Genomic DNA, 23,480 nt, shown 5'->3' with positions numbered 1-23,480 from the left:
CAAATCTTTGAAATGTTCACATTTATGCTTCACACTTTAACAAACTCCTCCGTGGGCAATAGTCCGATCAAGCTTTACTTTGGGAATATGATCTACACAAGCGCGGCATCAAAAGTTATCCATATTTTTATTCCAAGTGTCACGGTCTCTGTGCGGCGGAGCAGCAAATTTGACTGACACTTGTGTTGATTTGCACTGGATTGGCCATGTCCAATGTGTCGCCGTCTGTCAAGTTCTTTTTTAATTCAACACACAATAAGGGCGCCATCTTTATCAAGTCGAAAGCGCAGAGTCGGAAGGCCGGCGGCCCGCGAGGGCCGTTGGATGCCGCTTGCGGCTTTAATATTCTTTCTTCTTCTTCTCGGGACCAACCCCCCCATTTTTCACCCAGTGAACATTGACGAAAAGTCACAAAAATTTGCACACCTCTAAAAATCGTGCCTCTCTACATTCTGGCTATTTCCCTTTTCTAAAATCAAAAAAATTGGCGCGTCAGCGCCCCCAAATGTACCAAAAATGCATTGAGGGATGGGAAATGACCCAAAAAAAATCTGATCGTAGAATCATGAAATTTGGCGCAGAGGTAGATGGTGACAAGAGAAGTAAAAAATATTATTACGGCAACGCCGTCTGCCCAACCAAATGTCGGCCATATTGCTTCAAAAATGGCTAAACATGACTTCGGAGTTTTTCCAAACGTCGTACTTTTACGAACTCCTCCCAGGGCGTTGGCCCTAAAAAGCTGAAATTTGGTGAAAATGCTACTGAGGAGTGGGACATCAAAAGTTATCCAAATTACATTGATACCTCTCACGGTCTCTGTGCGGCGAAGCCGCAAACTGTAGCTAGAGTTTCAGAAATCTCCCATATGTAAAATTTCTGCCGTTTGCGCAGATAAAGTCCGAATTGCGTCAAATTAGAATCAGTTGTTAAACTCTTTGCCCTAAACCTACTTGAAGTGAAATAAATTTATTTGGCGCCACAGCGCCCCCTACAGATTTTATATGGAGGTTGAATGTTTAGTTTTGCGAAATTATCTGAAATTTGACACACAACTCAATTTTGGCATCCCCATCAAAAAAGTCAGTGAGACCCATGTCATAATTGTTATGGCGTTGCCGTAGCGATGACCAAAACCTCCCATGTTATTCCAATGGGGAAATCGCCAGAACATGTTTACACTTTAGACTTTCACAAACTCCTCCCAGGGCGTTAGCCCTATTAACCTGAAATTTGGTGAGACTCATCTTCAGTGGTGGACCATCAAAAGTTATCCACATTTTTATTCAAAGAGTCACGGTGTCTGTGCGGCAAAGCCGCACATTTTGCCAAGAATTCAAAATAAAATTGCTTTTTGATGGTAAAACAAAGGGGAGAAGATGTGACAGCGTCACAGATTCAGCAGTAGGCGTAATAAAAGGACAATTGGGGCGCGTTAGCGCCCCCTCCTCTTGCGGCGTGGCGGCGGCGTAGCGAGGGCCGATCATTGCCGCTTGCGGCTATATTTTACTTTTATTGTTATAATAGATGTCACGTAGTATTAACTAAAGACATATACTGGTTTGGAAATCAGTTACAGTGTCAAAGAAAGTGAGCTGAGGGCTAAATTAGTATTATTATTATAGACTTGGACTCAAACCAGTGATTCTTAAAATGTTCACACCAAGTACCCCCTGAGAAAATATTTGGCCTTCCGAGTACTAGATCTAAACCAGGTCTAAAACAGGTCTAAAACGGGTCTGATACAAGACTACACAATTATTTTACTGGTTCTAAACCACGACCAACCCAAAAGAGGATAAAAATGTGGAATAAATCAACTTCATCTTCAGCAAATATTTGAATTGCAATAGAATCTGCATAACACTGTTTGAAAACCACTGTCTTAAACAAACTTGATCCACAGGATCACTTAGGATAGAAAATACAGTGCAAAGAGAGTTTTGACAGGACAGGTTTTTATATCTATACATCTATATATATTTATCTATTACATAAGTGGGTTGCACAGCTGTGTGGAGTGTTATGAATGAAGTCATGTATTGTTATAATGTCAATAATCACTAAATCATGTCTCAACTAGTGCTGGACAACATGACAAATATAAATAAAACATTTCCTCATAATGATTAATCCAAATTTATTTTGTCTGAACTTTGAACTCTGCTTCAAGCCTCATACTTAGAAATGACCAAATCCCAATCTTGAAAAAAAAAAAAAAGAAAGATGAATTGCTCTAGCCTTTGTTTCAACTCACAATAAAATGTTTCATAGTGACATTCCAACTTTCACTATGTGTGTTTTCAATAGCTATAGTCTTTGCATTATTGATAACTTATTGCAAAAACATGACGCACAAAGAAAGGTTTTTGCATCTCAATTATGTGACGCAAATGACCTAAAAATAACTTGATTTGAGGAAGAGCTATGAACAATGACTCTGCAATGCGCTGTCTCCTCCAGTGCCATATGGTGAACACATGTTGGGTTTTATAGTGAGCGAGCGATTTTGGCCACGCAAATGTTTTCAGCTGATTCTTGGATCCAGAGAAGCACAGCGTGTCCCGTTTTAGACTCCATTCAACTTGGTTACGCAATCAAATCCCATATTGTTTGTTTTACAGATGGCAATAAGTCCAAATATTAATATCGTAGATCTGGTGTTGAAGACTGGCCAACGTTGTAAAAAGTAGTTCAATATACTGCAGAGATGATGTCACATTTTCCTGATGCTCAAGCCTCAATCGATACGTTTAAGGCATTTGTCAGCACGTTTCTATTCTCTAAAAAATACTGAGATTGTCATTGTTAATCCCCAAACGTCTGCTCTGTTTGTTGCAGGTATTCAAGAGGGAACCGAGTGCACCAAATGTAAAAACGACTGGGCTTTACGAGCTGCCATCGCTCTGTTGTACGTCCTCTGTGCCCTGCTCACCATCGCGGTGGCCGTCCTCGGATTCAAAGGTACGAGACATTTGTGGTAGTTAAATAAAATCTGCAGTTCATTAAGGTAGACACAGTTTTATTGACTTTTATTTTTAAGTCTAACGTATTTTCCGCACTATAAGGCGCACTGGATTATAAGGCGCATCTATGAATGGTCTATTTTTTTATCATTTTTCATATAAGTCGCACCGGACTATAAGGCGCATTAAGCGAAACAAAACGTGTACCACACAAAATCTCTTCCAGGTCAGTAAACACAACCAGAATTAATCCATATATAAGGCGCACTGGATTCTAGAGCGCACTGTTGTTTTTTGAGACAATTTTAAGGCTTTTAAGTGCGCCTTATAGTGCGGAGAATACGGTGATATTTTGTGATAAATTCGGTGGTAAAGAGAGTTGATCTATTTTAGAGAAAGTCTGGGATTATTCATGGTCTCTGAGGTGACCAATTCTCTTTGAGATTATGCATCAAAAATATGTATAATAATGCTTCCAACAAGAATCATTTGTCCCTCTCTATTCATTTTTCTCACACTAACTTCAAGTCCTCTTCTGCATCCATAGTTCATAACTGTGTGTTCCTCCAGGCCTTTTGTCTGGCAGTTCTTATCTCAATAATCCCTTTAACTATAAAGCGTAGTCACTGTCTCCGCGCTTTTTTATTTTCAAAGCAACTGACAAGAATAATCCTCTCTTTGAACACAATATGCCAATCTGTTGTTATGAAAAAGTTATATTTCCCATTTCTTCCAATTGTTTATATTATATCTAGACAGAAAATAGAAACCACACATGTCAAGTACAGAGGAGACTAACTACATCATGCGACAAATCAGAATGCAGTGGTGTAGTTCAGATCCCATGAAGCTAGATTAGAAGGTTATCGATGGAACTTTGGGGTCAGACCTGGTTTGTCTGAAGCTGGATCACTTTCTGTTGAGGGAGCTCTAACATCACTCGGAGCTTAATCTGTTCTGGACCGGGTTAAATTCCTGTAAAAGATAAAGAAGACACTAGTGCCTTTTATTCACTCTGTGGTGCTAAAGTTGATTGGCCCGTAGGCTTTATTAGACAGGACAGTGCAGGGTGGAATGGGGGAGAAGAAGAGGGAGGAGATTCAGCAAATTCTCTGAGCCAGGACTCGATATCACAACGATGAGGCCGGCCGCACTGAGCCTGGCATATGTGCTGCTGCTTGGACCACTCGGTCACCTGGCAGCACATAAAGAATAATACTTTTCATGAGTTTAGTGTGTGGATTATGGCTGATATTCAAATTCCATGTGCACACAGAGGCTTGCACAGCTGTACAGGGATGTGCGCTATTGACAAATATGAATATATCACAATATTCAGACAGTATTATGGGTTATGGCAACTCATGAGAAATGCCATAAACTTGCCTTAAAATGTTGTGGTCGAGCTTCAAGTAGTTCACAAATTATGACAGTAAACTGTAATAGAAAAATGCAGAAATATAATTGTTTAACCGTGTTTGGAAGATTAGATGCTTTTGTTTTAGTTTAACGCAGCTCTTTTTGAATAGTATTTAGACAATGTTCAAGGCCAGCCAAACCAAACCCAGTCACTGTAAACACTTTCCTTCTGCTGCACTGCTCAGACATGACCCTAATTCTAACAGATTTTCATTGTACGTCTATATTTGTATTTTTGTCATGTCATTGGGGCTGAATTCGTATTTCCCGGTGTTGTTTTGGAGTGTGTATGATGTTAGTGGTTTGGGCTGTAATGTAAGGTAATGTAGCAGATGACCACGCACTTTAATACCACTTATGACGAGGCTCTTGTACGAAGTTGGCTCATGGGTCACTGATGGTCACTCATGTCCTGGTGGATTCTAACATATTTACTTGATTAAAGATAACGTTTGTGGTTGAGATGTGGCACCTTCTTGTCTCCATGGAGAGGGTTTTGCTCAGGGATGTCAAGATTAATCGGAAATCATAATTATTCATGTCCCAATGTCTATAATACGAAAAAAGAAATGATAATAATTGTTAGAATCATAGGCAACAATAAAGAGTAATTTCTATGAGCTCAATGTATTCTCCAAAAAGTCAAAGTCACATGTAAAGTACTTTTTTTTCTGGCTTTTTATGTGACAATAAACAATAAACAATAAACAATCGTGAATAATCGTAAAATCGTGATGTTTTTTCTCACAATAATCGTAACCAGTCACTAAAACTCTAATTTTACACTCAGTTGTTTTTATTGCTAAAAATAACATCAAAAAGCTTAATTTACCTCACTGTCTCCAGGGAGGTATAAGTTTAATGCTTTACTGTGGAACATGCCAGGTAAAGCACATGTGTGTTATGTATTTATTTATTTATTCCTCATGAAACTATTGATTAGCTGTGAACTGCTATTTTGGTAATAATCTCAAACCTTAATAGAAATGTCCACCGCTATGATATACTACATTTAGACTAATATTGTATCCCCATATGCTCTTGATTGTGTTAGAGTGTAGTGTAGAACTGCAGAAAGAGCACAAAAACATTGATCAAATGTTTCCTCTTTCTTCAAGTGTAAAAATCCCACTTGAACTTGTTTATGTGGCACGATCTTCTTCCAGCATTTGACCGTAAGTGGACGCCGTGTGCCTTTGTTTGTCTCTGTTGCGTGTTATTGTTTCATGTTTTGCCATTTCTTTTTTTTTTAATGATAAAAGGGAAAGTGCAGGATGCTCTCTCTCCAGAACATTTTTCCTTGTCAGTTCTGGACGCCCACAAGGACAAGAAACAGATTTAGGCCAAAAAAAAAAAATCATCATGTGATTTTCATTATGTTAGCTTTGTACCAATGTCAAGTCTAATGTGTGTTCGTCTGTATCAATCCTCAGTTGCCTGGTTACATAGATCATAACGTTTGTAATCTTTTCTACTTGGCCATCTTCACCTTCTGACCATTTGGTAATAGAATAGTGTTGTGTGTGAAGGCAGTGCGCCCTCTGGTGTGTGGGGAATGCCATTGCAGAATTATATTGTTTCATTGAGGTTAAAAACTGTTTTTTCCCCTCAATGTTTGACAGTGGTCCAGAGAATGGATAATGTGACGGAGGGGATGCAAAGTTATGGAGGCAAGATCAATGAAGTGGAGACAGATCTAAAGAAATATGGTAAGTTTGATTCATATTCCCTATGAAAAGATAAGGCCCAGTCTCACTGAAACTAGTCTGAAACTTGCTGTGCTAAATGTCAGATCCTTATGTAACAAATCACTCTTAATTAATAATTGTATTGCTTCTTACAATCTTGATTTTATGTTTTTAACTGTACGAAATGTGCTCTACAAATAAACTTGCCTTGCCTAAGTTCTGCGTTGTCTTGGTGGCCTTGAAAAATACTTTAAACTGTGACTCTAGAAGATTTATTGTGATGGATTTTGACTAGTTAAGATCAATTTAAAGGTACGTGACTTTTCTGGTAGTTTGCGCCTCCTGCTGTTCTCTGTTCTGTTCTTCCCCATCTATCTATCAAGAGGTTTAACGAGATCCAGGCAAAGAATTGTAAGCAGGGGGCTATTTCTCCTTCAGAAAAGTTAGAGCACCTTTAGTTTACATTATTTTACATTAAGATATTTGTAAGTTACCATTAAAATATTAAATTATTTCTCGAGCCCAAAATTTCAACAGCAGTCGCCTTGTAAGTCTTCATGAAAATTCTTGATTAAACCAATAGAAACACCGATGTGCATCCGTTAGCAGATACAAAAATACAGGCCTGTAGGCTATAAATAATATAAATAATGAATCATATTTGTTGAAACTAGTCAATAATTTTGGTCTTTTCTGTGATTTTTTTCGACTACAAGTCTCCGAATATAATTTATGTTTAATTTATTCTGTGTAAGTAAACTCTATGCTCTGTTGTAGGAAATAAGGCGGGACAGAAGTCGATAAACGCCACCAGTGAAATCCGGACATTCAAATCAGACCTGGAGGTGTTGAAGAGGCAGCTGGACGATATCGCACTGAGAGCCACGAAGAACCGGGACGTCCTGGAGGAGCTGCGCCTCACGGGGGGCGACATGCAGAGCAGCCACACGTCTCTGCAGGGCGTGTTGGACTCCAACTCTGCCTCTCTGCGCTCCGTCAACCAGACTTTAAGCTCCTACAGCTCCATGTTGGACAATCTACAGACGGACACGGCCTATCTCCAGTCCGAAATACAGACGCAGGTGAAAGTGCAAGGGGAGAGCCAGGTCACCATCAGTGCACTAAACATCAGCCAGACTCAACAGAGAAACCTTCTGACCAGTCTCCAGAAAACTGTGGAGGACGCGGGCCAGGCGGTGCAGAGACTGAAGAATGACTATCAGGTATGATCAGCACAAATACAGATACAATGGTCAACATTTTGAGGCAAATTTTCCCAAATATGATTTAATAACTATAAACACAGTTACATTACAACTGGACACTGCTTTACATAATTAAATGATAATAATATTTCCATAGCAATGATTTTTAAACATCCACAGCCCTGTCCCACTGCAGACCTAGAAGAAGCAGAGTAGTCGCATCTTGTGCTTTGTGAACCCCAAAAAGGAGATTAATTCATTCATTATGAATCCCTCTACTTCCAGGGTCTGCAACAGAGCGCCCGCCAGGCTCACTCCGACACAGAGTGGCTCAAAGAGAAGGTCCAGAATCTGCAGGTGTTAGCAGCTAACAACTCTGCCCTGACCCGCTCTAATGGGGAGGCGCTGGAAGACCTGGGGTCTCAGCTCAGCACTTTAGCCAGTCAGATCCAGAACGCATCATCCCTCACAGAGATCCACGACCGGAGCCTCCGGGAGCTGATGGACCACCAGAGGGACCACGATAACAGCACCTCGGCCCGTTTCGACGAGGTGGAGGCGCGGTTGGACCGGCATGAAAGCGACATGGACCGGGTGACAGGGAACGTGAGCTTCTACTCTCAGCTGCTGGGCGCCATCAGCTCCGACCTGAACGGGATGAGGGCGTGTGCGGAGACCGTGATGAAGCACACCGACTTGATTGTGGCTCTAAACAGCAGTGTGACCGAGGTCCAAACTGACAGCAAGGACCTGAAGGCCCAGCAGGACGACCTCATGTCTCGAATGGACCGGGAGGTGACCAGTCTTTCAGCCATCATGGAGGAGATGAAGCTGGTGGACAGCAAGCATTCGCAGCTCATCACCAACTTCACCATCCTGCGAGGTCAGAACCTCCTTAGCTACAGATACAAACTAACGTTACATACAACGTTAATCTGTGTCCCCTTCTGTCTGCAGGTCCTCCTGGTCCCAGAGGCACCAAAGGAGACAGGGGTGCACAGGGCCCTGTTGGTCAGACCGGACCCAAAGGTGACAAAGGAGACAAAGGTGCAGCTGGGCTTGTTGGGCCTAAAGGAGAGAGAGGGGCTCCTGGTCCTACAGGCGCTGTGGGGCCAAAAGGTTCGTCTGGCTTTCCAGGTTCCCAGGGGGGCAAAGGGTCCAGAGGAGCTGGGGGCAGACCTGGAACACCAGGAGACAAAGGCGACCCTGGGCCTCAAGGACTGCCTGGCCGGGATGGACTCTCTGGACTGCAGGGCCCTCCAGGGGAACCAGGGGCCAGAGGAGCCCCGGGGCCCCCAGGTCAGGACGGTCCACGGGGTCCTGTGGGCCCCATTGGTCCTCCTGGTCCTCCAGGTTTACCAGGACTCCCAGCACCGCCCCCTCAGGTCCCACAGCCTCGGCCCACGCAGCTCCCAAAACCCCCCAAACCTCAGAAGCCTGCAGCAGCCACAGAGCTTCCTGAAGGTACGGTGTCCCGGCAGGTCCAGCCCACACCCCTCGTTGCTGCTCCTGGTGAGTGATATTTCTATATTTCTTTCTTTCTCCTAACATTTATTTTACAGACATTTGGTGATTATTTAAAATTGTGCTCCAGGCTGCCCACCAAACTTTAAAAAGTGGAGAGGAAGCTGTTATTATTTTTCCACTACTACTCAGAGACTCAACTTTGATGAGTCCAACACGTTTTGTACCAACATTTCAACACATTTGCTGATAATCAATGACAATGATGAACAGGTACTTGTTAGTAAAAAGAAAATAAAAAAATAAACATTTTAAGCATCTAGTGCATTCAAAATGATTTTGTCATGTTCTATCTTCTATAGCAATACATTCAAAAATCGATTGCCGAGAAGACATACTTTTGGCTGGGCCTCACAGACAAAGAGAAGGAGAATGAGTGGAAATGGGTGGATGGGACCTTACCTGAGTTCACGTGAGTTTACCACACGATTATTCACATATGCAATAACAAAGCATGTTGTTGTAATCATGCATTGGTGGTTTGTTACCTCCTGTAGGAACTGGAAGCCAGGGCAGCCTGATAACTGGACCCACGGACATGAGGACGGCGAGGACTGCGCTGGGCTCATTCACCACGCCAAGTGGAACGACTTCTACTGCACAGACCGCATTGGCTTCATCTGTGAACGCACCGCTGACGGTTTGTTCTCACTGTTTACTCATGGAGGGTTAAACGTGGGGAATGAATGAAACATTGTACATGTAATTGTAGGTCTGTCCCTGTAACAAAGTACAATAATATTACCATGACCATAAAATCATCATTTTAGCCCTAAAGTATGATCTTTCATGTACACAATTATTCCCACACATGGTTTTCTTATATGTATTTACCGTATACATAACTTATGTCTTTCTTTTTTGCACAGACGTTCCAGTTTTATAGCACTGGTCCTTTACTCTTGAGTATGGATGAAGGAGGAGCTCTAGTGTTGACTAGAAGACTCATAAAGTCAGTGTCATGGAGCACAGCACTGACGGGTCAAAAGGCACTTTACAACAATGTGGTGCAGAGGACAAAACAAGCACAGGCCGGCCCGCTGCTTTTGGGATGAAGCGTTTGGTTTTTAAAAAATGACAATGTTGATGTCCAAGCAAAGTCCTAATGTTGTACAGGTTTATCTGTAAATAGTGACAAATTGTGTTAATCAAATTTTACTCTGTTCTACATAAGAAATTATTCTGTTTCTACACTTATTTTGTATTTTTGATACCACACAGAAGTGAAACTGTGACTGTAATTAAGCTTTCAGAAAGTTCCCATGTATCATGAAATTATTTTACACTGCCTTTAAACCTATTTTATATTAAATGCCTATATTTTTAGATAGACATATAAATCCTTTATGAGCGAGCCATTGTTCATTATACCTATGCCAAATTTGTGAATATCTTGTATTGGTATAGTTTGATTACATGAGTGACTGATGTTTATGGAATGAGAAAATGTTTATTGTATAATCATTTAGGCTTATAATATGATTTAAACTGAATCAAATCCAACTATAACAGACCAAACAGTAAAATGCTAAGAAGCTGTGTAACATTTGCTTTATTTAAGGAATAAAAATACGATTTTAATAAGCCTGAGTTTGTGTTATTGTTCATTCACCAAAGCAAGTTCCTAGCCTGAGAATTTTGTTCACTGAAAATGGCACCAAAAAAAAACTTTTCTGAATCTGATTACACCAATAAAACTATAACTATTCACAACTATGACGTGTATTATTAAACTTTAAGGATCGTGTTGAATAATTTAACACACTTCATATAATGTTTTATATATTCAAACATTAAAAAGCTTGTCCATGACTTATTGCTTGACCCAAGAAGACCAACTCCCACAATGCCTCACTCATGCGTCACCGCCGTCTGATCACGTGGCTACAATCACCTGACGATGACATGTTATTTTTAAGGAAAAGCTCATTTCGCGTCCATATTAAGTGATGAAAAAAATACAGCTTGTATCAAATGTTAAGTATTAAGTATTAAGTATTAATTGTACAAAAAATCAACAAATGAGAGTTTATTTATTCGGGGTGTTTTGATTACCCAGAATGCCTCGCTTGTTGCCGTCTGGAGCGGAGTGAAGTGTCTGGAGCACAAGCTAGCGGCGAGCACCATTTATGAAGTTACTATGATTTATTGTCGCGTGAAATAAAGAAGCGTGGGGAAAAAATAGACTAATAAGAAGTCGCCAAGACAACAGCGATGCCTCTCTTCACGACAAACCCTTACGACCAAGATGTGGGTGAGTAAGAAGAGACTAAAGTGATCTGCGAGTGTGTTCATCTCGGGCTAACTCCACTTCTCTCATCACAAAGCTTTGTTTGTGTTTTGTTTCCACATTCATGTTAGAAGTGACTGTGGCAGGCTGAGATACTGTTAGATGAGACCACTGTCTGCTTTATTATTAGTATATTGTGGTTTTTGTGTGCGAATTTAAACGCCCAGACTCAGGTTTTCATGTGGGTACAAGTGGCTAGCTGCTGGCTTTTAATGCTAACGATATTGTCAGAGAGTTCCAGACAATGTAGCGTTTCGTCCCAAAACAGACTTAAGTTATAACATATTTATAACATCGATAATAGTGTCGGTGGTAAACTGTGGTAAACTAGTAAACGGGCTTTTCAAACGATCAAGAGTCTGTCCAAAATGAAAACATGGTACAGACAAAAGGCTCAGGGACGAAACATCAGCTGTGACTGTATTATTTTACATTAAACACCACAATACATGACATCAGTATCTGTTTTTTTATTTCTTTTTAAATTTGTTTTTGTTTTTTTAATAAAAGAAAGTCAGAGTGGGTGGAAATTGTGTTCAACTAAGAGTAAAATAAGCTCACTTGAAATGTTTTTGAGGGAACTACTAACCTCAGCTACTCAAGTGTATCTATCTGGATGTACAATCTGATGTATAATATGAGATGATGCTTTGATTTCACTGTTAAGACAAGTACATTTTGCACAACATCTGGTATTTTCAAAGGATAGACATCAAAAATAAGAGACTAAATCAATTCTGAAGGAGCAGTGCAAGAAACAAATGTTCAACTTAAATGTGAATTTAATTATTTTTTAAAGATGTACCAATGTAACTGCCATAAAACACCAAAGAAGAAGAAGAAGGTGATGAGCTCCAGGCCACATCTTCACTATTGTACGTTTTCCTACAGAAAAAGCAACCAGTGAGATGAACACGGCTGAGGACTGGGGCCTCATCCTGGACATATGTGATAAGATCGGACAGTCGCGCACTGGGTTGGTGAACCATCAGAGTAAATCTACGGTTTAGATCAGACTTGACAAAACAATAACATACATATTGTCGTGCAGGCCAAAGGAATGCCTTCGCTCTGTTATGAGACGAGTCAACCACAAGGATCCCCACGTGGCCATGCAGGCTCTCACCGTAAGCACTTACTTTAAACAGTTTTGGTGAATTTCCTTGGTTTTATACAAATGTCTCTCTTCCACGCAGCTTCTTGGGGCTTGTGTTTCAAACTGTGGTAAAATCTTCCATTTGGAGGTGTGCTCTCGGGAGTTTGCCAGTGAAGTCAGTAGTGTTTTAAACAAGGTATGAGCTCTTCTTTCATTTAGACATTCATGTAATCGCTTTGGGTCTTTAAAATTCAGACTGTTTTTATCACGTATTTTATCACAAAATTCAAACTGTTTTTATCACGTGTCTTCAGGGCCATCCTAAAGTGTGTGAGAAGCTGAAGGCTCTCATGGTCGAGTGGGCAGAAGATTTCCGCAATGACCCCCAACTTAGTCTGATCTCAGCCATGATCAAAAATCTACGAGAGCAAGGGGTCACTTTCCCCGCCGTGGGCTCTCAGGTCAGTGCAGAAATGGTTTGAGTCGTTTTGCTCTGTAACTACTACTAAGTCTATTACAAATATTTACGTTTCCACAGGCTGCAGAACAAGCGAAAGCGAGTCCGGCTTTGGTGGCAAAAGATCCAGCCACTGCAACAACCAAAAAAGAAGAGGAAGACCTGGCCAAAGGTGGGAGGGATGGGTTAAAGCTGGTAGAATATTTAAAGATATTTTTTAGTGGTCTGTTTTATGTTATTGGCTGAGCAGTGTTGATGGTCATGCAATCGTTTGTTCCAAATATATCTTGTGAGAAGTCTTTTATTCTAGAGTTTATAAAGCAGTCTGAAATGCTTTTTATGATGCTAAAGTTATATTGGAACAATAAAATGTAGATTTAACGGGTTTAATATAACTGGGTGAAAAATACAGCATTATTTATACATCGTCAGTAGATTTTTTTAGGGCTGCAACTGACGATTGTTTTAGTATTTGACTAGTTAAATGAGTATTTCTATTGTACATTAAGACTTTCACATTTATAAAGGTGGAAATATAAGGACTAAGGCTTCTAGTCAGAGAATATTTGTGTGTGTTTTAGAGTTTGAATGCTCCAGATAACAACTATGATCATCAAAATATGACTGTGGTTCTTTTTTATGACGTCATGATTGTTGCATTAATCATTGCGTCCTCCATTTGAATAACTCTCCACCGTTCCTCCTCCTCGTCTCTTTGTCTGTAGCTATTGAACTGTCCCTGAAGGAGCAGCGTCAGCCGCAGACGTCTCTGTCCAGCTTGTACCCGAGCACCTCCAGCCTGCTCTCCTCACACAAGTCCGACGGGAGGAAAGTCCGCGCCATCTACGACTTTGAGGCCGCGGAGGACAATGAACTCACATTCAAGTCCGGAGAGATCATTACTATTCTAGACGACAGGTACGGTTTACTCACAGTATTTTCTGACTAATTGTGTGTTTTAATTACATGAGTTTGTCTGTTTTTTTGGTGTGTGCAGCGATCCAAACTGGTGGAAAGGGGAGACGTATCAGGGCGTGGGTCTGTTCCCGTCCAACTTTGTGACGGCTGATCTGACGGCTGAGCCCGAAATGAGTGAGTACAATTGAATATGTTTCCCACTGGGTCTGTGAGCGTAAAGCTGTGGTGCTTTAGGATGTTTTGGAATTAATTATAGGAAAAAATTGCAAATTGTTAATACATTAAAAAATGAGTCTGAATGTTTAGGCCCGGCCGTACAGGGATGTGCTTTATAACCATATTTGAGGTCGCAATCCTCATAAATCATCACTTGGAAAAGTGTTGTCTTTGCTCTGTTAAATGCACCTCTGAAGTCCTGAGGAATTTATACTAAACTATTAAAAATAATTTGAACAATAATAGCAACACATACTACAATAGATATGACAATGGGATCAAAAGAATAATCGTTGAATAGAATAATTAAGCGCCCGTTTGGGGGGCGCAGAGCCGTGCATTTGCACAAATGTGCACATGTTATGAGTAACAGACGTGTTTTGAGCAACAGAAAACACGAGGTTAATCTCTAAACACAGCGTTATGTTTATGTAATGAGCTAGTAACAGTGATTATACAGACAAATGGTAATTATATTTATTTGTTCTTGCCTTATGGAAGTAATAAAAAATAATTCAACCATAAGTTCTCAATTCAACTGGACGCTACACTCAAACTTTTGAACTTGCTCTGCCACTGACCGCTCATGTGAGGATATAAAGAATATGTGAAAAGAATGCATGTGCATTCAATTCCTTTCCGCTTTATAGACAATAAAACATAATCGCAGCGGTACGAGTCAGCACTGCAGTACCAGTTGCCAATACGCCGGTAAAAGTGATCCACAGTGACGAGAAGTAATGCAAGTGCATCTTCTTGAAATGCCGTAATTACTGCAGTGAAGCGCCAATTCTGCGCTGTCCTAAATGCTGTGGTGGGCATGGATATATATTTTTTTAATTTCTCATGCACCAGAAAAAGTTTGAGGACCTGTGCTTTAGTCTTTTTGTAATTTAAATAAGAGTTTGTGTTATATATTTTGACCAGTCATTATATCCCTCAATAGTAAAGACGGAGAAGAAGTCTGTGCAGTTCAGTGAAGAAGTGCAGGTGGAGACCATCGAGCCGGAGCAGGAGCCTGTGTACATCGACGAGGCAAGTCCACTTCACTGTTATTATGTAACCACGGTCACTAACAGCAATGCTAAGTGCAATGCATAATGACCTCATGTCTTTTCTCTTCAGGATAAAATGGACCAGCTCCTACAGATGATCCAGAGTGCAGATCCCACCGATAACCAATCAGACAGTGTAGAACTCCTACAGTTAGAAGGTAAAAACTCAAACAAAAATATAACGTTTAATGCAATAGCCATAGTAATAACAACAGAAATATTGCAGGTATAACACAGTGTCGGTGTAATCCCTCATTCGTCCAGGAGTGTTCCATTATATAAAAAGATTCTGTTGTATCATCTGGACTGAAAAAGTGCAGATGACTACAACTGATTGTTTTTTCATTTGGCAGAGATTTAGTTATTGCCATTTTTGTTATTGTGGAGGACCTGCATGTAAAAATATTAAGATTCAAGGTTCTTTTATTTGTTATTCCAACATGCGAAATCAACATGACAGAAGGAAAGGTGCTTTTATTTGCATTAAATGATAACATTAGACTTGGGGTTCTCTACCTGGGGGATGATTTCAGGGGGTCCCCAGTTGATCAGAGGAATAATACAAAATATATGTAATAGTCTTAATCCAGGCTTGACACCCCTCAAATTTAGTCATAAATGTTGGGCTACCATATACATTTCTAGGCCAATATATTGAAAATAATGTCAAACTTTGGCCAATATATTGAAAATAATGTCAAACTTTGGACCCAAGCAAATAAGAAAATGTTAAGAGCGGCTGCATTAGACAATAGGCAAAGTACCAGGAAAAGTCATTCATGTGCATAATAATCAAATTTTTTGATGTTTTTTAGTTGTAGTTTAGTATCTGTTGGTTTAGTTTTTATTATGACAGTTTGACCTTTTGAATGAGTCATTTATATTTTACTTTTATTTTATTTACTTTTATTTAGTTATTTTATTACTTGGTTTACGGATCCGCCGCACTTAGATTATTGATTTCTACAATATAAATAAAATTATTATAAATTTTTTACCGCTGACAACGCAAAATGGCATTAAAAGAAATGTAAAAAGCGGTATTAAGTCAAAAGATAAGAGCGCGTGAAGCAATTTCTCGCCAAACTCCTGCGGAAGTCTGTGACAGAGCGCCTCTGTCCCTGCGCGAGCCCCTGGGGAGAGCGTGCGCGCCCGTTTCCCTGCTGCTGCGCGCCTTTATATCGCAAATACACATTTTAAACCCGTTTACCACATTTTCTCCAGCGCGTTTTGCCGTGACTGCGTGGGTGGGGGAGGGAGCACATTTAAGCGTCAGTTCTGTCTGTCTAAAACACTAAATCTACTGTTACACGCTCCTGCACGCCGCGTCTTTTTTCGTTTCTTTTGAAATTTAAATTATATTTATATTTCGTCCGCCTGTGCAATATATTTCATTTAAAAATCCGTAAACCAAGTAATAAAATAACTGCGGCCTCACCTTCCAATCTACTTACTACATGTTGAAACATGCATTATTTTCTCATGTGGTGCACGGTGGCAAAGGCGGATAGCGCTCTTGCCTCCCAAGAAGGAGATCATGGGTTTGATTCCCGGACTAGACCAACATCACATGATCTCTCTGGGTGGAGTCTGCATGTCCTCCCCGTGTTACCGTGGGTTCTCTCCGGGTTCTCCGGCTCCTCCCACCAGCCAAAGACATGCATGTGTTAGGTAAAATTGGTGACTCTAAATTGGCCCTAGTGAATGAATGTGAGCGTGAACTGTCTGTAATGTCTATGTCTCTGTGCTGGCCCTGCGACAAGTTGGCCACTGTCCAGGGTGTACCCCGCCTAAGGCCCGAAGTCACTGGGATAGGCTCCAGTCACCCGTGACCCCGAAAGGGACCAAGCGGTAGAAAATGGATGAAAAAAAATGGATGGATGGATGGTGCCTAATACAGTTGTAATGTTGTTTTTGCAGGCGCTTGTAATCAAATGGGACCTCTCATTGACCAGAAGTTGGAGGACATCGACAGGTAATCATCTTTAACCGTGTTTATAATAATGTTCTTCTGTAGATTATGTATCAATACTTGACCAAACATCATATCGTCGCGGTCAACAGGAAACACTCGGAGCTGTCGGAGCTCAACGTGAAGGTGATGGAGGCTTTGTCTTTGTACGCCAAGTTGATGAATGAAGATCCAGTCTATGCCATGTACGCCAAACTGCAGAGCCAACAATACTACATGCAGCCGCCGGGCAACGCACCTCAGCAGGTGAGGCCAGAAGCATGATCACACACACATTATACGTTTATAAGCTTCATGTTTTATTGAGAGACTCATTCATACTTTTAGTGCTATAGTGGCCAACGTTTTGATTAGTCGAATCGTTTCTTTATTGGGATTATAAAGGCTTTAACAGCAGGAAAGGAAAGCATGGAGTGAGTTAGCTGGATTTTTGGGATCAAATCTTAGGGTTTATTCTTTAGAAGATGTTATTTACCGGTGCTAAGTGCACTTTCCCTCAGATGCTTGGTCAAACCATTGTTTTGAGACATTGTGCACCTTTTAGTTGACTAATCAATGCACAAATCATTATTCAATCAAGAATTTCTACAGCCCTAGACGTAATAGAATATTTTTTCCTATTATGTTTAAAGAAAATGCATTAAGAACCTCAACAAAAAAAAAACTAGAGTCATAATACAAATGAAGGAAATTGAATGCCAGATGTGTTCTCTCTCCTCAGGTTTACCCGGGGCCGCCTGCCTCTGGGTCGTATGCCATGCGTGGCCCTGCGGTCCAGGGTTACACAGTTCCTATGGAGCAGATCCCAGCCCAACCAGCCCCGAGGTACAGCTTTACTCTTAAAGTAATTTAAACGGGTCATTGTCGTTTTACCCTCATCTATAGAACACAACATTATTTACCTTTTATCCAGTGTGAAAGTGTGATTTATTCCTATATAAGTCATATATTTTGCATCGGCCAAGAGAAAACATTGGTTTATCTCTACGTAAAAAAAATCATCACAGGTATTTATTGATTCCTAAAAAAATTTAACATCTTAACAAACGTCTCTTCTGCCAAGTGAGCATTATGTTTTGTTTTTTTTATTTTTGGACCATTCAAGCACTCTGTATGTTCACACACATCAAACTCCGGATTGACAAACCGAGTCACGAGCGTCTCTGGATAAGTTGTGGAACTCGCTCTGTTGACCCACGTTTAGTACCCACGTGTTTACCCAGTCGTCCTAATCTGGTCCAGAGCAGGTTATGAGTTCATGTGCTGTTACCATAGAGATCTGCCCTGACAGAAAGTACTCCAGCTTCATAGTACAGCTTCTGGACCAGACCAAGTGTATCAGGACTAAACTAAAGTGTGAAGTGTGTCCTCTCTCTCTCTCTGTCACAGTGACGTCCACATGTACATGGGACAGCCCCCGGTCTACACGGCGCCCCCTGGCAGCATGGCCCCCACAGACGTCCATTCCTACCAGAACCCAGCCCAAGCTCATGGCCAGAACCCCGCGCTCACACAAACCCCCAACTACAGCGCCCCCCCTGGTCAGAGCATAGCACCTTCAGACGCCGCACAAGCCCCTTACCTGGAGAAAGCCTTGCTATAGGCCTCGCTGTCGAGTTCAGTCGCACACTACACTTCAGGCCTGATCAGAGAGAGGTTTAGCGCCACAGCCGTGACTTTAATTTCACATAAGGGTTGTTTTTTTGGGGAGCAGAAACACAGTTGAGTTTGAGTGCTCCTGCTTTAAAGCTAGAAAGATGAGGATTCTCAGGCAGACGGACAGTATTGTTGTTGTTCTCCCAGTTTTGTTGAGTTCTGCACCTTCTTCCGATCACACAAAAGCTGTCTGTGGGTGTTCGAAGTGCTGCTTAGCAACTGTCGAAAAGTGTCTATCGATCAGATCTGTTCAACTTAAGTAACTTGGATTTGTTCAAACCACTGAAACACCCTGACTGATGATTACGCAGACGTTAATGTTAGTTTTGTAAATCCATTGCGAACACTCTCACTCAGTAAGTTGGCTTTTTAAATGTATTCCACTATTTTATTGCTGCACTTTTTATTTATAATTGGCACCGTTTTTCATTATTCGGCGACCTCTTTTTGATCAGCTCTGACGAAAACACTGGAAACACTAAAAAACGTTGAAACACTACAAGACGTGCTATGGAAAAGGCATCATCTATAGTGTGTATTAACTTAAAGGAGACATATGATGCTGAATCGACTTGGAAGAGCTTTTTACCATGCTATAAGTGTATTTACAGTGTTTCATGCATGTTTGCGTCATCTTTATTCAACTGTGAAAATCCCAGTTTTCCCAGACTCCCATTACACGCGCTGCTTGCTTCGTACTCCGATTTTGTATTTGTGTTTTCTTCATCGGTGACGCGCAGGATTCAGCAGCGTCCCGTCGCCATTTTGGCACGAACAAAGGAAATAAATCCACTCCTTTGCCGTCGCGAACTTCAGCTCGTAAATCAGCGACCTCGTTTCTTTTATCAAGCTGCGCAACTGTAAAAAATGTAAAATAATGAGCGACGGGGGTCAAAAAACGTCAGACTACAGAGCGGACAAAAGCAGCATATGTCTCCTTTAACTAACACTAACTGAACTGCACAGAAAACCCGGCTATGGCTTAACATGGAGTTTTTATTCTAACCATCAAAAGGACTTGTGTGGTTATTCGAGACAGAAAAATAGATGACTTCTCTGTATATGTTGTTCACGTTTAGAAGTACTGAAAACTGACACCACTTTTTTTTGATTCTTTTCGTTTTTGGAGGGAAATATATCAAGGAGCAGCATGCACAACACTTCTGTAAATACTAAATGACTCTGTAGTAACCACAAATCAAGTGTGTTCCATTCTCGGCCGTAAGGAAGACTATTTTAGACTGACTACAAAAAAGATGCCAGTGCTTAAGTTCTTTATGTTGCAAAGATGTGTTTGCATTTGGGCTGGAAACTCTCAAACTTATTTTTCTTACGTTAGTATTTCCTATTCATGGGTTTCAGGCAAATAATTGCTTCCTGATTTGAAGGTTTTTTTGTGAGGACCCCGTCATGGATACTTTGAAACTGAAATTTGTTGAGCTAGTATTTGCAGATGAAGAGCTCGGGATTGCGTATTGAGTATTTTCACTACGCTAAACCAGTGGCGATTTTAAGACGCTAAATTCTAAACGTCATGAAAAACAAAGTATTCTGAAGCTATATATTGTGATACTTTTATTTACAGATAGTGAGTGAGCCCGCTTATCTCCCTCGTTCACTTTTTTAGTATTGTTTTGCACAGTTTTTTTGATCCCGAGCTCCTTTCGCAGTTAGAATAAAAAAAACTTGATTTTCCGTAGTGCGTTTTAATTTATGGTTTTGATTGTCGTTGCTATTTTTTTTAAATGGAAGAAATCTCGCCGGGATAGATGTATGTATTCACAGGGCAGCCGTGTGAGGTTTTATTCAGTTGTATTATTTAAATGACTCGTCAGTGTTTGTACCATGAGGTCAAATGTGAATAACGAGCCGCTTTCGAAAGTCGAGAGCGCATTTTTCGGTCAGTGACAGATCAAAAACCTCGCCTTTCATCTCCGGTCTTGGAAAATGCTGCTTCTCGAGTTGTGTCGACGGGATTGAAATTGCAAAGTAAATATTATGTTGTAGCTATGATGTATAAACGATGCACGGAGAAGGAAGGACGGGGAATATGAAAACTTGACTTTTTAGGGTGTTGTTTTTCTCACGATATAAAGTGTTTTGCCCTTTTCAATGCAACCACTAAACTCAACCGGTCAAAACATTACAAGTTCATGGAAAGTCGATGCATTTCTGTCGTTCATTTTAAAAGTGATTTATTGTACAGATTTAGCCCGCTGTTTCTTGTATCAAACGTAAATGTCTTTATTTCATTTGATTATTAACTCGTGAGCAAAATGAATAGCCCTTAACACACTTTCGTCAATAAATAGTGTTTTCATAACGGCTAAAATCACATTTGAATATCCTGTGAGTTGATACTGTTACTATTGAATCGATCTCGTACAGAAAGGATTACGTGGAGAGGTTTAATGTCGGTACAACAGTGACCCTATCTCCATGGATACGAGCAGGTGGCGTACGATACACAATAAAAAGTTACAAACGTGCACTTTTTTTCACCTTAATCTATGACAAAACCTCAACTTTAAAGTGAAGGACTGAAATGGGCTGATATTTTTCCATGAAGTATCGATACTAAGACTACGTAGTATCAAAACTAGATGCGCTTTTAAAGTGTTGATACTGGAACATTTCACAGGACAAACCTCTTGAACGGGACAAACCTCTTGAACTTCCTGAACAGTTTTAGAATGGTCTCGTTCTAGTGTATGAGACGCCATGGTAACATTAAAGAAGGTACATTTTATGTGTTGAAAAACGGCTTAAAAAGAGCAGAAAAGGCTTGTTACTCTTGATTAGGAAAATAGTATTGAGCCTTTTCCTTTATACATTTTAACATTGTGACAACACTACTAAGATGGTTTGTAATTGAAAACTTTCAGGTTTTGTGGGACCATTCTGTGGACTTGGAGCCAGTCTTTATCACACATTTTGATCATGTGACATATTGTGGCAGTACACAATGCACTGCCTCATGGTGTATCTGTTGTACAGGATCCAGAGGCTTCCTGTTAAAAAAAGGAACGTCACTTTATTGTACAAGTACTGTCTAACGTTGTACCCCGCTGTTAGTATGTATTATTTTAACCATATTATTAATTGATATTGACAATAAAAACAGGCCAAATGTACAGAATAACAAGTGTGGACACTTTTTTCTGCTTTTGCCCAAATTAAACTAAAAGTATTTATAGGTCACAAAATAGGGCTGCAGCAATTAATCGACTAATTGTATCTTAGTTATCTGGACTTTACAGACTGTAAACATGTACAATATTACTATTAAATCAAAATAAAAAGAAAAAAAGTTTCAGATTTTTATCAATACCTAGTATTTTGACTTATTTTATTGATAGTTTCTAATATAAATTGTTTGACTAGTCGACCACTCGTATAATGAAGGGCTGACTTCTTGAATACTAAAATAATCGTTAGTGGCAGCCCTACTTAAAGCTAATGGCAAGATTTATAAATCATTGGCAGTATTGTTGAGATGGAATGTTGTCTAAAGCTATTTAAGCTGAGTGTAATATTTATAATTACATGCTGCTAACATACGTATCACTACATAAGAGGAGACAAGACACATGTAATCTAAACTTAAAGCAGTAGAAAGAACTTTAGAAAGAAATTGAAAGTTACTTGTACTATTTTGTTCCAATAAATGGCGCTAGTCTTGCAATTTCAAAGGACGTCGTATCACCGGAAGTCATTGACAAACACAAGAAACACGGTAAAGCTGAGCTTAAGTTCAAATAAAAAATATAAATGAAATATCCAGAGAAGTGTTTTGGTGAAGGAGCGTCTGACAGCGGAAGTGTTTTTTGAGCACACACACTCGGGACAGAAACCTTTTCAGGTGTTCGATCTGCAATGACGCTCCTCGTGAGTCACGTGAGGAGTCACCACACTGACGTCGAGCTGAGGGGGAAAAGACTCAACTTTTATAATATTTGAAGGATTTTCCATTGCAATATTGCCAAGAATAAACACATCCCTAAATCATCTAGGGCTGAAACAATTTAATGAATTAAGTAATTTATTGCTACTAATGGATTATTGAGCTTATTATGAACTCATTTAGTGATCAAATGATTGTTGTCTGGACTTTTCAGACTTCAAATCATGCTGTGTGCTACATTTGGAAATACATTTTTACAGCAATTACATCAAAAAGATACAGGAAAAGTGTAGTCTGATGGTCCTGATGTAAAACCTATTTTGTCTGCAGATATACATGATTCAAATATCACTTCATCTTGGTCAAGTATGGTAAAATAATAAAATAATAATAATAATCTAACTTTCACAAACCTTTTGCAGCTTAAACAATAAATCAAAAGGATAATAGATTCATAAAACAGCAAAATAATAGTTAGTAGCCTATGTCTTTGTCGAGTTATTGATTGTAGTTTCTCAACAGTCTTGTAATCAAAGACAACACACTTTTGCGTAGCTTCAAAAACTATTTTAATGTCTGGAGTAAATGAGACAAAGAATTTTTCACCTAATTTTTTATTAATTAACTACACAAATACATGTTTTGTTTCCAGATATGTAGCTTTATTTTTGACAGTCTTGCCTTAATCCTCCAAACCATTAAACACAAAGGAAGTAAATGGAAAGAAATGACAAATATTCAAATACTATTCACTTTACCTTCTTTTCAAACCTGAAATGATCACAAATAGCTCTCGGTAAGTGCCACAGCTACATAACAAATGAACAAATCCTAAAAGCTCATGTTTTACACACTTTTCAAAACCAGTATTAACTGTGACTGTGTTTACATGTGCACCATAAATCTGATCATGATCTGATATTACATTTTGAAACGTCATGTGAACAGTTAAATCTGATTCATTTCTCACTGTTCACACCTGTGCTGGTTTTGTAAAGGGAAATTATGCAAATAAGGCAAGTTTATTTGTAGAGCACATTTCATACACAAGGCAATTCAAAGTGCTTCACAAATAAAGAAGACAATGCAGCAAAGACAAAGATGAAAATGAAAG

General features: G+C 39.9%; 2 protein-coding genes across 2 annotated transcripts in view; both read left to right on the top strand.

Annotated features, from left to right (window-relative positions):
* Window positions 1-10,387, top strand: part of colec12 (collectin sub-family member 12) — a 39,188-nt gene extending 28,801 nt beyond the window's left edge. The window contains exons 3-11 of the mRNA XM_072440817.1: window positions 2,842-2,964; window positions 6,008-6,094; window positions 6,851-7,296; window positions 7,564-8,161; window positions 8,236-8,790; window positions 8,873-9,015; window positions 9,105-9,214; window positions 9,300-9,442; window positions 9,672-10,387. Of these exons, the coding sequence (XP_072296918.1) occupies window positions 2,842-2,964; window positions 6,008-6,094; window positions 6,851-7,296; window positions 7,564-8,161; window positions 8,236-8,790; window positions 8,873-9,015; window positions 9,105-9,214; window positions 9,300-9,442; window positions 9,672-9,688 (2,222 nt within the window). The 3' untranslated portion in view covers window positions 9,689-10,387. The remainder of the gene's footprint in view (window positions 1-2,841; window positions 2,965-6,007; window positions 6,095-6,850; window positions 7,297-7,563; window positions 8,162-8,235; window positions 8,791-8,872; window positions 9,016-9,104; window positions 9,215-9,299; window positions 9,443-9,671) is intronic.
* Window positions 10,388-10,829: 442 nt separating this feature from the next.
* stam (signal transducing adaptor molecule (SH3 domain and ITAM motif) 1) lies at window positions 10,830-21,607 on the top strand. The gene is made up of 14 exons (XM_072440819.1): window positions 10,830-11,056; window positions 11,984-12,068; window positions 12,144-12,219; window positions 12,289-12,384; window positions 12,503-12,649; window positions 12,727-12,817; window positions 13,371-13,563; window positions 13,643-13,737; window positions 14,726-14,814; window positions 14,905-14,992; window positions 16,755-16,809; window positions 16,899-17,052; window positions 17,528-17,631; window positions 18,196-21,607. Exons 1-14 carry the CDS (start codon window positions 11,017-11,019, stop codon window positions 18,407-18,409), a joined length of 1,527 nt encoding a protein of 508 aa, XP_072296920.1. The 5' UTR covers window positions 10,830-11,016; the 3' UTR covers window positions 18,410-21,607.
* The last annotated feature ends 1,873 nt before the right edge of the window (window positions 21,608-23,480 follow it).

This window comes from Eucyclogobius newberryi, unplaced genomic scaffold (assembly GCF_026437365.1).
Source record: "Eucyclogobius newberryi isolate DKJ021-1_F unplaced genomic scaffold, fEucNew1.0.hap1 SCAF_12, whole genome shotgun sequence".
NCBI lineage: Eukaryota > Metazoa > Chordata > Actinopteri > Gobiiformes > Gobiidae > Eucyclogobius > Eucyclogobius newberryi.
This window is presented reverse-complemented; position numbering and strand designations above follow the sequence as displayed.